Source organism: Pavona decussata, unplaced genomic scaffold, assembly GCF_977016875.1.
Source record: "Pavona decussata unplaced genomic scaffold, jaPavDecu1.1 SCAFFOLD_233, whole genome shotgun sequence".
Classification (NCBI taxonomy): Eukaryota; Metazoa; Cnidaria; class Anthozoa; order Scleractinia; family Agariciidae; genus Pavona; species Pavona decussata.
In genome coordinates, this window is record NW_028145638.1 from 5312319 (window position 1) to 5333894 (window position 21576).

General features: G+C 39.7%; 4 protein-coding genes across 4 annotated transcripts; 1 reads left to right on the plus strand and 3 right to left on the minus strand.

Moving 5' to 3' along the window:
* Positions 1-107: 107 nt before the first annotated feature.
* LOC146458569 (uncharacterized) lies at positions 108-2226 on the plus strand. Its single transcript, XM_085090837.1, has one exon. It carries the CDS (start codon positions 1080-1082, stop codon positions 1788-1790), a length of 711 nt encoding a protein of 236 aa, XP_084946963.1. The 5' UTR covers positions 108-1079; the 3' UTR covers positions 1791-2226.
* Positions 2087-8178, minus strand: LOC146458570 (uncharacterized). Its single transcript, XM_085090834.1, has 2 exons — positions 7886-8178; positions 2087-3987 (listed from the first exon to the last, which is right to left on the minus strand). The coding sequence occupies exon 2, from the start codon at positions 3975-3977 to the stop codon at positions 3264-3266; it is 714 nt and encodes a 237-aa protein (XP_084946960.1). The 5' UTR covers positions 3978-3987; positions 7886-8178; the 3' UTR covers positions 2087-3263.
* LOC146458571 (protein N-terminal asparagine amidohydrolase-like) lies at positions 4001-7948 on the minus strand. The gene has a single exon (XM_085090833.1). The coding sequence runs from the start codon at positions 7708-7710 to the stop codon at positions 6772-6774; it is 939 nt and encodes a 312-aa protein (XP_084946959.1). The 5' UTR covers positions 7711-7948; the 3' UTR covers positions 4001-6771.
* Positions 8179-9498: 1320 nt separating the features above from the next.
* Positions 9499-20539, minus strand: LOC146458572 (uncharacterized). The gene is made up of 13 exons (XM_085090830.1): positions 20365-20539; positions 18834-19098; positions 18184-18280; positions 17971-18032; positions 17420-17491; positions 16782-16847; positions 16305-16446; positions 15772-16105; positions 15304-15414; positions 15045-15106; positions 14492-14551; positions 11545-11781; positions 9499-10381 (listed from the first exon to the last, which is right to left on the minus strand). Exons 1-13 carry the CDS (start codon positions 20421-20423, stop codon positions 9888-9890), a joined length of 2061 nt encoding a protein of 686 aa, XP_084946956.1. The 5' UTR covers positions 20424-20539; the 3' UTR covers positions 9499-9887.
* Positions 20540-21576: the final 1037 nt, after the last annotated feature.

The window sequence follows — 21576 nt, forward strand, 5'->3', positions numbered from 1 at the left end:
TTAACTGCACAAATCTCTCAATCACCCAGACAGAATGGATCAACCAGGTTTTTAATGAGAGCTTGTGAATGGTAAAATTCACAATCTTTGAACACGAAACTATCTTGTTTAAAATTCAGTGCAAACTATAAAAAGCATTTAAAAGCTATCACATGAATGTAGACATTGATTTGAATCACACTCGAAAGTTAGAACCACCTTGTACCACATCATTCATAAACAGTATCTCTGGAAAGTAATGTTTGGTATTGTCAACAGAGTTGATAACTGAAGGTAATTTTACTTCCGTAAAACAGATTCGAGTGCTGACATTTCGAGCATCAGCGACTTTTGGGAACTGATTTTCTGTCTATTCTGTTATTTATTATACCCATAAATTTTTGAAATCACTGATGATCCTTGCAATCTGATTGGCTCTCAACAGTGCGATTTATTCACGAAACGCACTATTGTTTGCTCTAAATCGCATCTTTTTTTAGCCCATCAAAATGAAAAATTATGAAACCGGGTTCCCTGAAACGGACAAATAAATATTGATATTGAAAAAAAACTGTGAGATTTCAAAGTGGGTGTAATAAAGTGGTAATTGAACTGAGTGGAGTGTAATATTGGTCTGAAATCATACTTGTGATTTCAAATCGAACTCGCGCTGTGCGCTCGTTCGATTTTGAAATAACGCGTATGATTTCAGTCCAAATTGCACTCCACTCAGTTCAATTACCATTATTCATCAGTTTGGAATAAGAATTTTCAGTTTCCCCGTGAGAATGCGCCCTATGTACCAGTCCGATGCAAGCAGTATACTGGCAGTGCTGCATGGCAAATCGTGAACAGACCAGTTTGCAGTGAAAATGGCAACGTTGTGTTTGGAAAGGGGTAAAGCAAAGCATTATATAGTACTTTGAGTGTAGGAATACTAAAAATGTAGATATTTAGAACTCAGGCTGGCAAAAACAGCAAATTATGTCTTTTTCTAATTTTAAACCCCTTTTAATAGATAGCTGATTTCGGCCACCTTAACTACGGCAGACTGTACATATTCTTGCTCACTAAGAAATAAATTTTTTCCAGGGTAAAATATGGCAGCAAGCAAACCCAAGCTGTATTGTGCCTGGTTCTGCCCGTTTGCTCACAGAGCATGGATTTCCATGTTGACAAAGGGAGTGGACTTTGATTACATAGAACAGGATCCTTACAACAAATCTGCAGAGTGGCTTGCCATTAACCCCCGTGGATTGATTCCTGTAATTGTGCACAATGGCAAATCCATCTATGAGAGCCATGTTTGCATTGAGTACATTGATGAAGCGTGGCCAAGTGAGCCAAGATTGCTACCTAAAGATCCATTTGAAAGAGCAAAGGCCCGCATGTGGGGAGATTTTGTTTCCAAGAAGCTCATCGCACCCTATTACAAGTTCCTTGTGAAGCAAACGCAGGAAGAGCAAAATGAAGGCAAAGAGCAGTTCTTGGCTAACCTCCTCGAGTTCACCAAAGCAATGGATTCAGAGGGTCCATTCTTTCTTGGCAAGGAATTGCGTTATGTTGATATCATGTTTGCGCCTTGGTCTTATAGGATTTACATCCTGAAGCATTATCGCAATTTTGAAGTCCCTCAGACGGATGAGTACAAGAGGTTTCATGTGTGGGCAGCAGCGGTGAAGAATCATCCCAGTATAAAAACTGTTGAGCAGGATGAGGAGAGAGTCTTGGCAGATGCCAAGCCTTACGCAGAAGGAGTTGCCAAATCTGAGCTTGCAGATGCCGTGCGCAAAGGAAATGTCATTCCTTAGTTTATGATAACGCGATGCTTTTCCGTTATTTGAAACCCAAGGGTGTTATTATGTAGTTAATGTATGTTATTCACCGGTCGGGAGGTCCGTATTGTGAAAAACTGTGCTCCAAGGATGAGAGCCCTACTCAACACAGAGGGTACAGTTTTTCCCAATATGGACCGACCTAGGCCAGAGAAAAACTTTTTTTTTGGCAAGAAAACAAGGCCCACCCACGTTCGCGGGCAAGTTCGAAAATTCCGCCCGCTGCCAGAACTAGTTAGATTGTATGATTTATAGAATTCGGCCCGCTCGCACACTGAGAAAACAATAAGATGTATTAGTACATAGTATTAGCATTACTTTAGTTTTTTTGTTACAAAATTCTAACACGACCCCACTGACAAGCTGTTGCGTTAAAATTCTTTGTGTCTAAATAAAGGTTATGGTAAGGGTTCTTTCATTGTTGAAGTTAATCAGGGCAAGAGACCGTTTTCGTATTGACCAAAAACACGAAATAGTGAGTAGTGAGCTTGAGGTCATTGTTGTCAACATTGCGGGACGACACAGAGGAAAGTGTTACATCGAATCTGTCGAGGAGTGTATTTCGCTGGGATTTAAAACGGAGCGATAGGGTGTACCTTAAATAAAAAAAGGAACAAATACCGCTAATTGGAAAAAAATAAAATAAATAAAAACGTAAACGTCAGTTGTTTACCTACGGAGCACCAAAGAGCTTTCCAATGAGAAACTCGTTCAAAGGTGTTCGTGCGTTAGTTCCTGGTCGAATTGGAAATTGGAAGTGTTACATGGTTTTTGTGGAGGGAGGAAAACCGGAGCACCCGGAAAAAAAACTCCTCGGAACAGGGACGAGAACCAACAACAAACTCAACCCACATATGGCACCGATCATTGCCATTTTTCAAGTATTAGGTTACGTGAAGAACATGTACCAGATGAGAATTCTCTCTCCTTTGAACTCCAGTCTGAAAACTGCACCAAGTCCAGCTCTCCACCCAGATCACTAGCGATATGAACACATTAATTATTAAAATCAGAGTTTAAGATTCTCTTACTGCCACCCCACAGTCCCACTGTTCTTTAGGTTTACTCAATACAGAAACACTATACTTGTGAAATGTTCGTGGCTAGTCTGACGCGGCGTTTCGTGTGGGACAAGAGACTCTTCAGAATTTATAGGCAAACTCTGTTGAGCATCACGATTATTAAAATTCTGGTCTCAAACTGGTTGACGTATTTATGATGTGGTTATACAAGTGATTAATCAGAAAATCTAACTTAGCTAATCTACGATTTCTTCTATTTTATGATACAATATTTTCTTATCAGTGTCAGCTTACTTCAGTGCAAGTCTCTAAGTTTATTTGTCACTACAATCCCAGAATCTAACAGATGGGTGGGGTAAGGTGTAGGGGACACGGAACACCTCCCCAAAATTCCAGTACTACGCCCACAGTCTACTGTCCTCTAAGCTCAAGGCAATGCACCACCTTTTCTAATGGCTTCTGCAACTTGTGACTTTGCAATTCCGTCAGCGTACCTCCGGTAGCTATCCACTAATTTATCTTCATCCTGCAATGTGGCTTTCACAGCAGGTGCACTTTTTACTGCTTTCCACCATTCATGGAATCTTTCAAACTCACCGCTTTGCGGTAACTCAAAGCCTCGGTAGTGCTTTAGGATGTAAAACCTTGCTGCGTAAGGGGCCATCATGATGTCAACAAAACCAAGCTTTTCGCCTTGGAAGAACTTTCCGACAGGATGCATGGCTTTGGTGAACTCAAGGAGATGACTTGTTAGCTGAACTTTGATTTCTTGTTGCTCTTCCTTGTTTTGTTTGATAAGAAGAGCATAGAACGATGGAACAATTTTCTTCCCAACGAAATCTCCCCAGATTCTTGCATGAGCTCTGTCGTAAGGATCTGTAGGCAGCAGTCTTGGTTCGTTAGGCCATGCTTCGTCCACATATTCAATACACACTGAACTTTCATAAACTGAATTGTTCCTATCGACGATGACAGGTACCATTCCACGAGGATTGATGGCCAGCCACTCTGGGGTCTTATTGTACGGGTCTTGTTCTACGTACTCAAATTCTGTGCCTTTTGCCAGCAAAGCGATCCATGCTCTTTGTGCAAACGGACAAAACCACGCGGAGTAAAGTTTAGGAAAGGCCCCAGTTTGCATGCTGTGATTCCTGAAAGAAGAAGATTGAAATTAACTCAGGGTTGTCGTTTGGGGATTTCTCCAGCACAGAGAGCGTCGTGTTCGGTAATGTACCATGCCTAGCTTTCCGTTCAATTCGGTGTTTGAACTTAAGTCTTTCTATTTCCCTTGGAAAACTTACTGCCATCCACTCTGTTCTTCAACTTGTCACGTTGAGAGCTTCACGAAAAGGCCATGAATACTACGTTTCCTACATTCTCTTCTCTTTTTCCTTCCGTTCGCAACGAAGTGAAGCATATAATGAAAATTTTCCACACGACGAACCATGTTTACCATCCCATGTCGCCCTCTCAGAGCTTGCAATTCAACACGTACATGGAATGTAACATTCACGAGAGAAAAAAACATCAACTGAAAAATAAGCACGTCATTGAGTTATCCCCCGACGACAAGTGAAATACTCCCTGCGTGCCGAATCCCCTGGCCAAGCGACCCTCGCGACGGCAAGATGAGAATATATACGAAGAGTGTTTTGAGTGCAGGTTAAATTTTGTTCCTGTAGTTAAACAGACTGACGATTTAGAGTCAAAGAAGACGTTGAAAAATTCTTTCACAGCGGCTTTTTTTTCCATGACAAGGAAGATGTTTTTGAAAACTTAACCTTTGCCAAACGAAATGACACTACACCTTTTCATAGGAAAGTTGGCAATAGCCCGCATAACAGGCGTTTTAGCCCCAGCCGACCAATTGTTTACGCTTGTGGTTGCTTGTAGTTCCACTGCTGCAAGGCAGAGAAAGAACATTACCCAGGTTGAGAGTCAGTTAACAACACTGATTTTCATTTTGACCAAATGTTTTTAAAATGAACAGTATCAATACGGATTAAATAATACGTGTAAAACTTCAGTCTGTTCAATTAACCCAAATGATAAAGGGACACATTTGAACATTAATTAACAATGGATTTCTTATTGTTATTCTTATCTCATTTTGTGGCGGACTTTGGCTGTAGGTAACTTAAGAACAGCTTGTGAACTTGGACTCAAATTGACAAAAAAATAAGAACATTCAGCCTCAGCCCCAAAATTAGACATACTTATAAAAAAGAACGTATTCTCAATTTCTTAGACTTTGACAATTATGTAGTGCAGAGGAATAGGCCATATCCGAGTTGCTTTGAACCTCATTACGAAAGCGAGTCTAAGTGCAAAGCTTTCCACGTGAAAATTAGTTTTGTTTGCTTATGAATGAAAATAATGTTCATAATAAAAGCTTTGCACTTAGCCTCAACTTCATAATGAGGTTCAAAGCAATTCGGTAATAGCCTATTGTGCCAGTTGTTCAAAAAAGTGGCAAGTGCTCTTTTTTAATAAGGTCTAATATTGTGGCCAAGGCTGAACTGAAACCAAATGTTCTAACTTTTTTTTATGATTTAACTAAGTTACTTGGTAAAGTACTTCCACAAACCGACATGAACGTGACAAGGAAACCTAAAAAGACCATAATTTGTACACCGCATGGTACCAAAATTCCTTTGACAAACTTGACAGGTTATATAATAATTATTATGTTTAAGGTGGGCATGGGGATATACCCACTCAGACACACACGGCCATCTGATGGGATTTGCTTCATCTTTGAGTGAAGGTGTGAGCTTCATTATCCAAACCCTGCCCCTATTTTAGACCAAAATATGTAAGTTTCTGGTACCCTTTTCCAGATGTCCTCTAAAATTCACTCCCAATTTCACAACTGTACACAATACCCATTTTCCAACTTTCACACCAAAATGGTTAAAATCTATACCCTTTGGCACTGCACATACCTATATATCGCTTGTGTAGGGGAATACTTGCCCCTCCCTCCCCCCCTGGAATTTAAGGATGCCCAAGGATGGACTCAAAGGGTTGGTCATGATAGTTAGTAAGTGCAAACATATTCCCAGCATAGGGATAATGGCAACCCCTTGTTAAAAATATCACCTTTGGACATGGGAAACTTCCCTAGGGCTACCCCCAGAATGGAGGCTGATAAGTGTGTTACAATCTCATTTGCTTGTATGCTATTCTCAATCTTGGAGAAGTTAGGGACTGACTCGGGCCCAGTCGTTTCTCTTGCCTTTGAGAAGAGGCTCATGCGAGGGGAAATACACACTCAAGGGGGAGAGAAACGCACGGGGTTAGAGGGGGGGGGGATGATTGGCAGGAGGAAAGGGAAGAAACGACTGGCAGATTCTGTTTTCAAAATGGCAGACAATGGACAATTTATTATTTTAGAAGACAGGCCGTTTCAACATGCTTATTTGAGTCAAAAGTCCTCTTCCTCACTTCCCTCCTTCACACTGGCCCTCATGCGAAAAGGCAAGCGCTGCCTGGGGAGGAGTCAGATCCAGAGTAAAAGATCACCACAGGTAAAATTGACATTGGGTGTGATATAACCACACCAAAGTGATCAGTCTAACTAGTCACAACTAACGTAATCAAGACAATGAAACCATTGGAACTTGGATATTTGCAAAGTTATACAATAATGGTGCCAAGCAAGGGAAAATGTGACATTGAGTCATGATTGGTTTTAGTCTGTCTTCTGGAGAAGTGTAAAGTAGATTAAATGTGTGATACCTTTTGCCTAGTTTTGGAGTTTCAAAAGTAAAATCTTAAGTTCAATATCCTAAATTTAAAAGACTCTTAATAATTAATATTTGCATATTTCAAATTGCATCATATTGTACAGGAAATCATAGTAAAACTCTCAGTATAAGCTTTGGGCTCACATTCAATCAGAAGCAGACAATTCACATAACAGGTATTCTCATTTAGGTATCAACACGAATCCAACAATCATTTCCTGGTTGCCGTTTGTAAACTCGAGGCCTTCCTCCTGCAAACACTGTTACCAGTGGCTTTTGATGAGTAAGAATGTGACGCAAAGTTGCTTTAATATTTGCCACAAAGTCTGGTGGTTCACAGTGTGGAGATGTCGAAAGATTCTCAAGTATGACTTCATCAGGAGCATGAAGGAAGAATGGAATGTCCGATATGATGCCAGTGCTTCTGAGTTCATATGGCAGGATTCGCAGCTCTCTGTAGGTAGAGTTGTAAATTTCCACCATTACTCCACAACCTGAGAAGTTCCTAGCATGTCTTATGTGTTCATCAGGACCCTTGTCTGCAAATGCCGCTGGGAAAATCTCACCACCCTGTACTGCAACACCTACTCCATATATGCGTGGTTTATGTAAACCATTGTCCAGAGTATCATTAAAACCGGTGACACAAGCTGAACTCAAATGGATGGGCTCGTCTTGGTTCTGTATAACTTCCAAGATGGAGGTTGTAAGTCCATCAGAAGTATTTTTGTCATCAAGGAATCCCCCAAACAGATGCAGCACAATCTTTCCACCATTTGCTTTGGAACTGCACATCACAGAGGCAATCATGTTTTCAAGCCCATTAGATGTATCCTGTCCATCAAAGTGTCCTAAACTAGTCACGCCTGTTCCAGTGTGTCGCAGCACAACAATGTGACAGGTTGTAGCATCTTCGGTTCCCATCACAGTGACATTTTCATCCTCCTTTGTCACCGTGGCATATTCTCCTTGTGTGACGTAAAGCAGGCCCCCCCTTTCAACTCTCTGGACGGGCTTCTTGCAAAATTCATCCGCAATATCTTTAAAGTGTGGGTGTTTCTTCGCAAAATCAGTAAAGGAACGGAAACGTGACTGCTCAGTTTTGCCTTCGATTACCAACGGCATAATGGCGCCAAAAGTACTTCAAAGTATCAAACTATTATCAAACGGAATGTGACCATGGATTGCGGAACTATTTTCGGGATAAGTTCGAGTTTCAATGGTCAGGGCCACAGCATGAGAAACAAAGACCCACACGAGTTTGTTCGTTACAGTTTCCTCAAAGTATAAACTATCTTACCTTCCGGTTTCCCAAAACAACTGAACAGCACTCAAGCCAAATCGAGCACAACACTGACAAAGGAATCTTCGAAGTGCCCTCGCTGCTACTGGACAGCAACAAACTCGTCCCGGGACGGACGAGTAGATCACGTGTCTCTTCACCTTATTACCTCTTTATTAGCCCTTACTGCTTTTGTTGCAGTTGTAAAACTGTCCGATTTAATAAGCTGCCTGTAACCAGACAGTTTAACAGCCAACAAAAAATAACGCAGCAAACTTCTAACTTTTTGAAAGTACTACCATTTCCGCTTCCGGGGTAGGTATTTCACAAGCTGAAGGGTACCGAAAACTGTCACTTACGTATGTAAAAGAGCCTTTCAAAGTAAATCCAACCGTAGCCTGCGTGGCCGGCGTAATCGGGGAAGGGGAGCGAGGAAGGCGAGAAAAAACGAGGGGGAATCCCCCTCATTTTTTCTCGCCTTCCTCGCTCCCCTTCCCCGATTACGCCGGCCACGCAGGCTACTCCAACAGACCCACCGAAAAGAAGCTGCAGGGTTTCTACTGTAGGCTGTGTAGGTATATAAAAGGGGTACCGTACCGTCTTGTATAGAAGGTATTTGAATGAGTTACTTTTTCTGTGCAGAGCCTATATAGCCAATCAGATTGCGTGTTTACGTAGTCGATCACTGGGGTATGTTAAGTACAGAGAGCCAACATTCTTGAAGTTACAGTCAACCCAGGTCACGCGTGAACGATTTTTTTGAAATTTGAACAGAGTTTTGAAATTTACATGTCAGTTTTCAAAATCGCCAACGAGATTTCAGAGTTCCCGTATAAATTTCCCTAGCTTATTGACAGTATAAAGCTATGAATTTTTCTTTACATTGCAAAATTGAATATTTCAAGAATAACAATTGTTTCCCAAGTATTTTGAATCTTTTTTTCAGTTAATGCGTCTTTTTCGGAACGACTTCCAGAGAGATGTCCAACATTTCATTCACACGTCGGACATTACAAAGAGAAATTCGAATGTTCATTTCATTCTTGGAATTACTGTTCACGCGTGACCTGGATTGACTGTAAGTTGCAGTAACAGGCATGGGCCTTCCTGTAAGTGTTCGTTTTAGAGATACATCCAATCAAAGTGATTCAGTTGTTTTTACAAAACAAATAACCAATTACCGCTGTTGCGAACGCCTGGACGGCCAGTAGACTTTACTCAAGAGACAAAGCCAGTAGTAAATTAAAATAAACAGAATCAAAGGAAAACGGGTTTGTTTACTGGTTGGTAGACAGTTGCAGGTAAATGGGACGCATCAAAACCATGAATGGGAATTTCCGTGGAATGTGTGTTCCATTTCCACAGACATTTTCTCCGGAATGGGCAAATGGGAGGCACATAATCCATTTGGGAATTTTGGACAACATAATTATAAGAAATCCCACTCTCTCTGGAAATTTTCCATTATTTTAAGGAGACAAAATTAGTCTTGCCATTTACATCCCAACCCAATTTTCCAGATTTTGGGAGTAAATGGAAAACAACCTGGGTTCTCTGCGAGATTGCCAGTATTTGAGCTAGTAAGCGGCTACACTGCATCTTTTTGCAAGGCTACAAAACAAAGTAAGAAATAATGAATAACTGGAACTTTATTCATGTCATGGCCTTTTCAAAGTCTGTAGACAGACTCTCTTTGTGAAATAATATCACTTCTATGACTTCTTTTGTCCGCATCTCTTCCAAAACAACATCAGCAAAGCACTAAGTTAAAACTAAAAATTAAACAAATGCCAAAAAACTATCCTTTACAATAATGCTATTTAGGCTTACACACTTTCCTTTTTAGAATTGCCAAGTCATATTTCATTCATTTAACTGAAAATAAAATCTTTCGGATAACAGCAACTGCTTCTAAAAATTTTGACAGGATTGCAGCCAACACTGCAATTGTTTCAATAAATATACAAGATTGAAAAAGTGCGATGGAGTGCATTAACACTCAGCAATGGACAGTGAATGCTTATGTTTGCTGCGTGTAGGACCATGCTGCAGCCTGCTGTATTTGGCCCTGCACAGCATTGGTGGCCTGTGGCTGATAGGCTTGATAGGAAGCCTGTGGATAAGCAGCTGACTGCTGGGTGTACTGCTGCTGCTGCTGTTGTGCTGGCTGCATTAAAGGCTGAGGTGCATTATGCTGCGTGGGAGGAGGGCCAGGAGGAGGGGGAGGTGGCGGCTGTTGTGAATAAGCGTTGTAGCTGCTGTAGCCTCCTCCCATCTGGTTCCATGAGCCATTCTGCTGTGCCTGACCCCTTCCTCCATAGCCTCCTTTGTCGCCCTGACTTCTGCCGGAGTGGCCACCTCTCCCAGAGCTGCCTCGTCCCCCAGATGAGAAACTGGAATTGGAACGGTTTCCTCCTCCACTTCTGGAATCACCACGCGAGTCTCCATAGCTGTTTCGGTTAAAGGAACCACCACTGAATGACTGGGCATTTTTGTCACGATAACGACTGCGATCTGAAGAGAGAAATCATTCAACTTAATTTAAACTTAATTCAGAACAATAACCTTTGCGATGTTTATTATTGCATGGTGATGTTTTATAACATAGAAAAGAACTACTGAGCATGAAAAACATTGCATTATTGGAGTGCTGGATTTTTTTTCCCAATTGGGAAGGTTGGGCCTGTCAAGTGTACCATGTACATGTACCACACTAAAATGGTTATAAACGGGTTATAAGGAATTACCTTAGGGAACAGATGAACTTGGTTGATTTCTTGTTAAATATCCTGCTTTCAAAAAGCTATGCAAAATGTCACTCCAATACATGAGAGAATTTCTCAGATAAACAGTAATGCAGCTACGAAAAACCTAAAGCCTGCCGCACACTGGGGGAAAGAGCTGAGCAAACTGCCTCGTGAGGCAATCAGCTCAGCTGTTTCCTCAAGTGTGCGGTTGAGTTTTCGTGAGAATTTCGCCTCGCGAGGTGAAATCTCAAATATCAAACATAATAGATATTTTCCTCACAGTCTCACAAGGCAAAAAACTCACGAAAACGCTACCGCACACATGATGAAACAGCTGAGCTAACCGCCTCGTGAGGCAGTTTGCACAGCTCTTTCCTCAAGTGTGAGGCAGGCTTAAGCACGCTCATTAATAAAACTCAGTCGGCTCTTTTGCACTGTGCACCTTTACAATTAACCTCTCACAAGTATTTGTGTTTTGTTCAAATTTCAGCCGGTGATAAGATCTCTTAGCTCGTAGAGGGCTCTTAAAGACATCCCTAGATAACTTAAAACAGGGAGTTGATTAAAGAAAGGGACACAACAGACAATTGAGAAAGAATTAATTAAGAAAGAAAAAGATAATGCTGACAGGCGTGGAAAAAAAAAAAAAAAAAAAAATTGAAGACCAATTCTATTTCCACAAGTTCCTGACCTGGAGATGTTATGTCCCCAACAGATTCAAGTTTTTAGAGGGAGTAAATTAATTTAATTTATGACTAATTACTGATACGCTAAATGAATGTCTTGTGAGATGAACACAATAAGTGTAAAATTTTATATCTGCTTTCAGGTGACACTTGTAATGCCTGTTTCCATGCTATAACTAAGTTCTCAAAAAGCCTTGCAGCACTATTTAGCAAGTGACAATGATCATCAAGTTTCCATACTCACTTCTACCAAACATTCCCTTTGCTTGCTCTGCCAAGGAAATGAGCTTTGGGTTCACATGCTGGTTAGCCTCCTTCAACACTGAAATCAAGTCCTTGGCCTGTTTGGCATTACCAGTTGTGAAGAAAGTGTACGATGTTCCAGTACGATCTGAACGTGCTGTTCGGCCAATGCGATGGACATAATCTTCTGAACAACTTGGGAAGTCAAAGTTGATCACAAATTTGATGTCTGAGATGTCTAAAGTAATGCAATAAAGTAGCAAGGGTCATAACATGAACAATACTTGAGGGCATCAATAAAAAGAGGGCATCACACCCAAATGCCAGCTCCCTTAAATTACATTTCAAGAAATGTCAGAAACAGTGCCTGCATACTCACGTGGGTACAGTTTTCCAAATGAAACCTCAACACTTTGGTAGATTGGAAGTCTGATTTCTGTTTAAACTTCCAACCTCTATAAGTCAGTCAATAAACAGACAGTAACCTATGGTCTACTTGTCATATTAAACTTGCCTGGACTTTCCAATACACTAGAGAGATCTGTCCCAGAGTGTGATATTTTTGAGGTTGTTTCTGCTCGGGGAGCCGGCATGAAATGTTTACCAGGTTACACTTGAAGCAGGAACCACATCATGACTCAGCGCGACCAGATGATTGGGAGGGAAGGAACAGAGAAGACGAAGGCATTGATTTTAATGACGGTGCCTCCTTATGTGACTGAACATCTCAGGATGGTCCGAGAAACATGGGTTTCTTAGGGACAGTGCCTAGTAATCCAAAGGAACTTTTGCAATGTTTATGACTATGTGGGAAAAACAGATCTTAGCAAGTGTTATCGCAATCCAAAAAGAAAATTAGGGATAACCACACTTTCTTCAGAAATCATTTTAAAAGCTTTAATTTGAAGGAAAAAAAAAAAAAAAAAAAAAAAAAGAAAAGAAAAGAAAAATCTCAGAAAATGCATGGTTACCCCAGATTTTCTTTTTTGATTTCAAAATGCTTGTCAAGATCTCCTTTTCCTACAAAGTAATAAACTGTACAAAAATACCTTGGTGCCAGGAGGCACTGTCCTTAAGGCAGTACAGCAATGCACTGATTGACTATTAAAATGTAAACAGTAATGCAAACTTTGTGGGCCCTTTAGATTCAACACTGCATTCAAAACAACATGCATGATTACAGACAGGAGGCCTTTAAGCAAGTAACAAAGAAATAAGGTGAATCTTGCAGTACAGTACATTCTTGCCATCACCAACATAATATTGACATTCACTGTATCAAGCCTATGACTGTGAGCAACATGAAACACTGCAAGGCAACCGTCAAATTTCTTACATGCTCAATGGCTAATGTGTATTGTCAAAGAGAGTATGCATGGATAAAAAGTCATAAGGACGATGCTATCATTTTTGAATAACAAATTTGTCAAGTATACTTTGAATAAAACAAAAGATAAAATACGGTTCTGGAGCAGAAAGTTGAGATCAAGTTGCTGAGCCAAGCAAAAACATTCTTTGGAAACAACAAGTCAGCCTCAGTCTAACAACAGAATGGTCAGCTACACGGTGAAATTTACTTTAAAATGGTGATGACGCCAACATATAAAAACTGCAAATTGAGCCTTGACCTTATTTCTTTGAAACTTGACATAAGGACTACCCCTGTATAAACACATCACTTGACACATTTTGGTTTGTTCAAATTGCCTTGCCTTAAGCTCTTAACCTTCTTAAATAGCGTTTTGAACGTATCAACTTCTGCACTGAACTTTCAAGTCAATGTCCAGTGCTTTGGCTTCCAGATAGGAATCTCTTAATTTCACCATTACTGACAAAGTAGCCACGACATTATAGCAAAGTTTGTGTGTTCACTGGAGTTGTTGTTTTCAAGAAACAAATACAGTAAACACCCACATTTAAGAACCTACTTTTTTCAAGGTCAAAGTCTTCATAATTTATTGTAAGGTTCTTATCTAACAGGTGTCTAAAATGACAAATTTCAGCCGGGAAGTTCTTAATCCACTTGTTCTTTTATGAGGGTGTTTACTGTACTGTAAGTCAGAGCACCGGACTTTGACTTAAAGTTTGAGGTTGTACAGATGCTTTGGGACAGCGATACGCTGAATCTGCCAGGCCCCACAAATGTTGACACTACTGTGGAACCTAACTAAATCTGTACAACCATCAAACAACTCCAATGGGACTTTTGAAGTGACTTTATTGAAATATCAGGTTTTATACAAGCCCCACATTACATAGGAGCTACAATTCCTCTTCCAGGAAGCAATTTTTTTTGTAGTAAACTGCTTTACCTCAACCTGCCACTATGGCAAGGAGGCAACTTGCAAATAAATTTGCCGTAGGTCCAGTTGTAAGAAACTGAATCTCCACTAGCATCTTGCCATGCAAGGCAAAGAAATCATCCTTCTTTGAGAACTTTCTAATTTATAAACATTTTTCTTTGGACTGAGAGGCTGAAGGATTTCCTGAAACAAAACATTTGGCAGCTGCATGCATGTGCGCATCTGACAGTGGCCCACAAGATTGCAAAGTCGCTGAATTTTTTCTCACAATCTCTAACAACAACCTTTGTAGAGTGATTTACGAAAAAAAACCTAACAAAGGCAGACTACTGTATTATAACTGCTCCTGTCCCTCCAGCACAGCTGACAAACCAGGTCATGCACAGTTCCTTCCACTCAAGGACAACAGTAACCACAGCGTAGATGATGCACCCTCCGATTAAAACAAAAATAAAACCTACTACAGGGTTAAAAAAACAGATGGTACTGTTAGTAAAGTATCCATTACTCCTGAAGCAAATCCTGTACAGAAGACCACAGTAAACAGTTTTATCTCTAACCACAAAAAGATACACTTACGTTGCCAGTGTTCCACAAACACACACGCATACAAACTGTTTAACTAATAGGAAAAAAGTAACAAACCTAATCCTCGAGAGGCAACATCAGTAGCAACAAGGATGGGAGCATTACCCTTCCTGAATTCTGCAAAGGATAGTGATAAAGAGAACAAATGATATTCAACTGTTTAAAATATCTAAAGAGTACTCAAAACGTGCATAAATGATTCAACAATAGGCCACTTTCATAATGGCGTCATTTACTACAACACCCACAACCCTTCAGTTTGCTGTTTTCTCTTGCAAATTAGGGATATTGTTATCTAAACCTTACTGGGATTAAAAAATTTAAACAAGAAAGAAAAAACAAAGCGGAATCTGGTAGCTGTCATAAAATAACATTGTGAAAATTGCCTATTAAAATGACCATAAATATCAAAACAAGGTTTTCATTCACAGGATCTGCAAATCAATTCCTAGAGGCTATTCAAAATAATTTCACCTAAGTTTTACCCACAGTGAGGCAGCTTCAATGCTGAGCATTGAGTCCTCCAACACAAGGTACAAGAAGTCCTTGCCATTGGAGGGCTTTTCAAGGCTTCTTGTAGCAATGAAAAGGACTTTCTCCAAAGACTCACCATTTAATACCCAGTCTCTTTCAGGCTGAGATTTGTCTCCATGAATGCACATAGCAGGCCATCTAGAAGGGAAAATATAACTAACTGAATAACAAGTCAACCAACAAACAGCTACTACTCAACAGCACGTACCCAGGAGCATCAGTAACGAGGAATTCAAAATGGTCAACATAAGAATTCAGAAAGAAAAAGAAAATCATCAGCTGCCCTCCAGGTCCAAGAGAAATGAAAAAAAAAAAAAGTGAAACAAATGTTTTACCCATCACTACGCATCCTTCTTGTTAGTTCATCAGCGCGTCTCTTTGTCTCCGTGAAAATGAGGGATTTGTTCTCTGACTCTCCCATGATTTCCTCTAAAAGCTTGATTAGCCTAGTGAATGAATATAAAGTCAGGTTACCTTAGGTAGAAGTATTATGTCTGAATCAAAGAGTTTGACAAATTCAACATATTATGACCATCACTTTACAGATTGTTGGTATAAAATGACACTGGCAATTTTATTCATTTCATTGATTTAATTTACTATTTTCATTTCTCTGTAAGCAACATATATTGTATTACTAGAGCCTCAGACAACAACAGGGTAAGTAACATTATCCTCAACAGGACCAATGATATGACAATTGAAATGGATTTGTTTGTCTATGTCTACACTTTTTTACCAACACCACTAAGACTTTGATGTACTCTGTAGCTCCACTACCAGGAAGACAAGCAATTACTTACTTGTAGTCTTTCTCTGTCTCGTCGCACACATCCACTATCTGCAAAATTTTGTGGTTCGCAGTAAGACCTAATGTACCAACTGTGATGTGAACAACCTCCCGCAAGAAGTCACTAGCAAGTCCTTGTACTTCTTTGGGCCATGTCGCACTCCACATGAGTGTCTGTCTGTCTGGTCGGATCTGCTCAATGATTGTCCTGATCTGTGGTTCAAAGCCCATGTCGAGCATTCTGTCTGCCTCGTCAAGAACCAAATAAGTACATCGCCGTAGGTTTGTTTTTCGAGCTTCCAACATGTCAATCAATCTTCCTGGTGTAGCTATACAAATTTCCACCCCTGAAACCAAACAGAGTTCAATGCTACAGTTCTTTCCTAATGATTTTCAAAAATCTGAATATCTACACCTCTTTCAAAAAGGACTGAAAATAATTCATTTAAAGAAGTAGGACAAGTCTACTTGTAACCTTTTGCATTTCACAGAAATTTTTTACATCATTTAATTATCAATGTTGAAGTCTGGACTCATTTTGCTAACCTCTTTCAAGTTCTCTAATTTGGGGTCCCTTTGGTGCTCCTCCATAAATACACACACTTCTGACTTTTGAATTCCTTCCATACTGACAGGACACTACCTGCACTTGTTGAGCCAATTCTCTTGTTGGACAGAGAACAAGAGCCTAAATAAAAAACAACATATCGCGTCTTTTAGTAAACACATCCATATTCAACACGAGGAAGAGTGTTTCAACCAATTTCCAAACACCAACAAGTCTGTTGAAAAACAAGGTACAGCCAAGTTTTTATAAACCAACTTTGAAGTGTTGGTGTGATTTATAGCACACCCCAGAAAATACCTTTTAACCTTTTTTGTAACCTAATACCTTTTAAGAAACCCTGATATGGCCACCAAAGGTATTTTGTTAAGCAGGGTTTTCATAGAACCTGGAGTAGAAGCTACTAAGGAACTACATAATCACTTCAAACGTCATATCACCTATAATGGCACACTTACCACAGGTCCATCTCCAGGTTGAAGAAGGGGTTGGTTGTTGATATGCACAATAGCAGGAAGAATGAACTACAAGATAAAATAATATTTTGTATGCAACAGACAAAGTATGGAATAACTTGTGCACCAAAGGTTACTTCAACACAAAAACAATAATATAAAAACAGCATTTTGGTCATCAAAGGCTTCTTCTTGAACTTGCAACTGTTTGTCCACGTTTGGGAGAAATCCAGGAATGGTGGGGTTTGGTCACTTAACAACAAGCTTTATTACCAAATTAAAAAGTTAACAAAGTTAAACTTAATTTACAACAAAATATATTGATACAAAAGAGGTAACATTTACTCAGAATAACTGGAAAGCTAAACCTATACATGGTTATTTTTTGGTTCAGCAATTTTGTTCTGGAACAAAGGTTATTAAAAGAATGGTTTGCCAACTCCTTTCATGTAAGTCTAATTTTCAAACAATAATTTATTCTGTGCAGTATCTACAAATGTGATTATAAGTTTTTGACAGGTTACAAAATAACTTGGCTGGAATTACTGTGCCAGTAGTGTCATTTAAAGCAAGATGATATTTCTACAGCAACTAGGAATCCTGAATTTAAAGTGAATATCATGAAAGCACATAAAACTTACTGATATCGTTTTCCCTGATCCCGTTTGAGCAATCCCAACAAGGTCTCTACCACTGAGTGCCACTGGCCAGCCCTAAAACAACACAAATAATCAGAGGGACCAAGGAATGTGCCATAAATCCTCTATCAAGCCCCCCTCTCAAAACAAGCCCCCCTTTTATTGGAAGGAAGTTGTTAAGGCCCCCCTCCCCTCCCCACAAGAGAAAACAAATGTTAGAAATAAGTTGTACAATATGTACAATACCACTCAAATCGCTGTGTCAGACAGATACTATCCAAAATTTGAGAGAAACATGACAATTTAAGGGTCTTTGCTTAAAACCTTAGACATCTCATTTTACCACAACTCTGGTCTGTTACTTCACTAAATCAAGTAAGACTACCCTAAAAGCCCCTCAAGCTTGCTGAAAATAAATAAGCTCATGGAAGACCAAAAGTACAAGTGCAAGTGAACTTGAAAAAAGAAAAACGAGAGGAAATTATATACATTCCTCAAAACTCCTTCTACACCATTTTTTTTATCTATCTGAGAATATGAATATCTAATAATACCTGTGCTTGAATTACTGTTGGTTGTTGGAAACCTTCTTTCCTTATTGTATCCAAAATATAACCTGGCAACAATGGAAAATGGAAGTTTGCCATGTCAGCATGTCAATGTATACTTATAACCAAGTACAAACTGTATTTGAGCATCACAATTTTTGCAATTAACACTGATATTCTGTTACAAAAACAGCACTAACCAGACAATGCAACACTTACTTGGAAAACCCGCTTCCTCAAAAGCCAATACTGGTTTTGGCACATTCCTGCCATTGACAGTCAGCTCAGAATGACGTCTGTAGCCCTCAACTTCTTGCTAAAAAACATCAGTATTTACAGTGTGACAGTGACTGGCAAATTCACTATCTGATCCCCTTTTTAATTCAGCTGATAACATTCTATTGAGAACTGAACTTCACCTGCAGCTGTTTCTCTGCTTTAACAAGTTTTTTTTAACACTGTATATATAAGCTATATGGAGCTGTACATCACAGCAAGTGCAAACATCTGACCATTTTCTGTTACACAAGAGATTAAGAAAAAGTCCACTTGTCTACTATATTGAGCAATATGTCCTATTACTCCCTCAAGAGGGATACCCACTTTTTACAACACCAGGCCAGGGTTTCCATTCAAGAGGATGCAAAAAAAATTCCCAACTTTTCATTTGTCAATGAAGCTGGCAAAGCAGCCACAGAAATCAACTGATAAATATTTTTTTGCTATGAAATTACCTTTGCTGACAAGTAACCTCTTTTGCAAGCCTTGTTTTAAGACAAAATTAAATTCCCTAACTTTTTCCTGACCTTGAAAAAAAAAAAAAAAGAAGTGTTTTTCCTTGATTGTTACAACCCTGATCACGGACTTACCATGGATCTGTTTTGAACATTTGGGTGTTCCCGGTAAAAGTCCTTCTTGAACTTTGGTAATTCATCAAGATCCCATCTTGGCTTTCTAAGGTACTGTCCGGGCTGGTTGTTTAACTTGTCTTTTTTTCCAAAACCTCCTCCTCCCCCACCACCTCTAAATGATGAACCAAATGACCCTCCACTTCCACCACGACCACCACCACGATTACCTCCACGACCACCTCCACCACCGCGCCCTCCACCGCCATAACCACCACCTCCAAAACTGAAAGAACAAAGCATGAATGATTAAGCAACCTATGTGGGAAGTGGCATAAAATATATCCTTGTTTATTTTGGTCTATAGTAGCTTTAAGTAACTCTTAGGGTGCTTTCCATTTGTCACAATTTCTTTGCCGTTATTTCTTGGATTTCCGCTATTGAAACTGTTGAGCATTTCTTCTTTCGATTTATCGTTTCGAAAAGGTGTTTTCCTTTGGAAAATGCGAAAATCGGCGACTAAAAAATTTAGGCCTCCAGCCCACGCGGCAACGAAAACTGAAATTTGAGATCGCCTGCGTAGACAAAATAACTCTTTGGTCTAGACCCTTCTAATATCTTTAAATATATGTGCAGAAAATGGATTTTGATTGGAAAGTCTTTCTTGAAGACAATGAGAACAATATGGGACAAAAAAAAAATCCCTTCCATGGGAGGCAGGAACTGAACGTGATCGTGCGCAAAATCGCAGCCGGTTTTGGTCGGCACGGTGATCAATGGGTTAATCTATTCACTCCTTTGTCCCCTGTTATGTTGTGTACATTCATATTTATCCCTTGGAAAAGCTTATTTGTATTCTATAATCATAACTGTGTCCAGGAAAGGTAAGCCTCTAAGAACTTGCCTACTATGCATTATAAGTGTTGAGTTATGGGATCCCTAGCACAAGAGTTCTCAAAGAACAACTAAAATTAGCAGAAAAAGGTGAGAAAATAACAAGACAGCCAGAACTATCATCAGAAAACAATAAATTATCAGTGCCTATAGACGAAATGACCCTTATGGGCTCAGCCCATTTCGCAGTTGGCATAAATTATATGTTTGCGCTGAATAAATTATGCCACGGCAAGTTGAAAAAATTCCGGTCATTGACTGAGATCCTAGCCTTTCTTGTTGAAAAAACATCGACTTTAGCCAACAAAGTTGGGCACCACTATCAACACAAATAAATATCCGTGTAATGAAAAACCGACGAGGAAAACATTCAGTTTTACCACTTGGCAAAACTACACGAAATGATTTATAGGAAATTGCAAAATAACCGTACGCATGCGGTACGCAACACAGCCGACATAAGGAAATTTAAAGTTCTGACACCAAAATCTTCTCACTGTAGTTTAAAACATCTTTCAAAAGATGAATAAAAACATTTTCAATCATATTTCGACCAGTAACTGAAAGAAAAGGTGGAAAACGAAAGGTGCGAAAGCCGGTGAACATGTCGCATTTTCTTGTTGGAAGAACGTACAAGATGCTCGCTGTTGTGTCTTACCTTTTTCGCTCTGAACGGCTGCCTGGATCAAAGGAACGACCTCTGTCGTAACGAGACATGATTGTATAGTTTGGTTAGTAGTAAGGATAGCCCAAGCTTTGTAAATTTGGCAAAATATTTGAGTGTTAAACGGAGAAAACGTCCAAGCCGGTAAAATCGATGTGAAAGAAAGAATTAGTGACGCAGGCGCCCATTCCCATGAGGTTCTCAAATAACTGATCATTGATTGGTCAAGGTCTTATTACGTAATCCCTTACATGGTAATACTTTGCATTCCGGCCTCAGCGGATGATTCTAGGAGGAGAGGGGAGGGACAGTGGGTTTAAGGCTGTTTTAGTTTGCTTTTTTCACAGTGCTAAAAAAACAATTGACACTTAATTAGGTCATAAATAGAAGAGACTGTGAGAGGGACAGGGTCTCTCCAAATATAATTCCAGTCCTGAAAACTTTAAAAACTGCAAAAGCCGTGAACGAAGATCCTGCTTGCTTGTACGTTGGATCTCACAGGAGATCTAATCAGCCAAACTTGAAAAATAGACGATGAGAAGTCCAAAGACTACTGCAAAGCTGACACAACGTAATATATTTTAAAACAATATTTCGGCTGGCCAAACCAGCCTTCTTCAGGTTTAGATGTTACTAAATTATATAAATGAAATTACAATATTATATTATGGAGGATGTTGCAATACATAGGAGCGGCAGAAATGACGTTTACAAGGTGGTACCAAAGGATAACGAAATAAGTAAAATAAAATAAAAAAATTACAATTCATCACGTCTATTCAAACCGTGGGGTTCAAAGGTCCCCGCTAAATCTATAAGAAAAGACTCTCTGGCTTTTCTGATTAAATCACGTGAAGAGGGGATAACTTCAAGTGGTATTAGTTGCATGTCAGTGTGGCAGTGGTTAGGTTGAGAAAGAAAATGTTCAGAAACAGTAGTTGTTTTTAAGTGGGAAGGGGGTAGGATTTTCTTTGGTTGAGGGGAGGGGATATTTGGGCCAATTTGTTGGAATTGGCTCATTTGGGCGTTTTGCTAATCGGAAAGTGGGGGGGGGGGGGGGGGGGGTTCAAAATGAAAAGCTCCAAGTTCAGATCATCACAGGTTGGCATCTCTGCATGTGTGATCCTTACTAAAGTTACACCAAAATAGTAACCCAGTACTACATGTAGATGGAGCCACTGGATTCTACAAGGACATCAAAAGGAC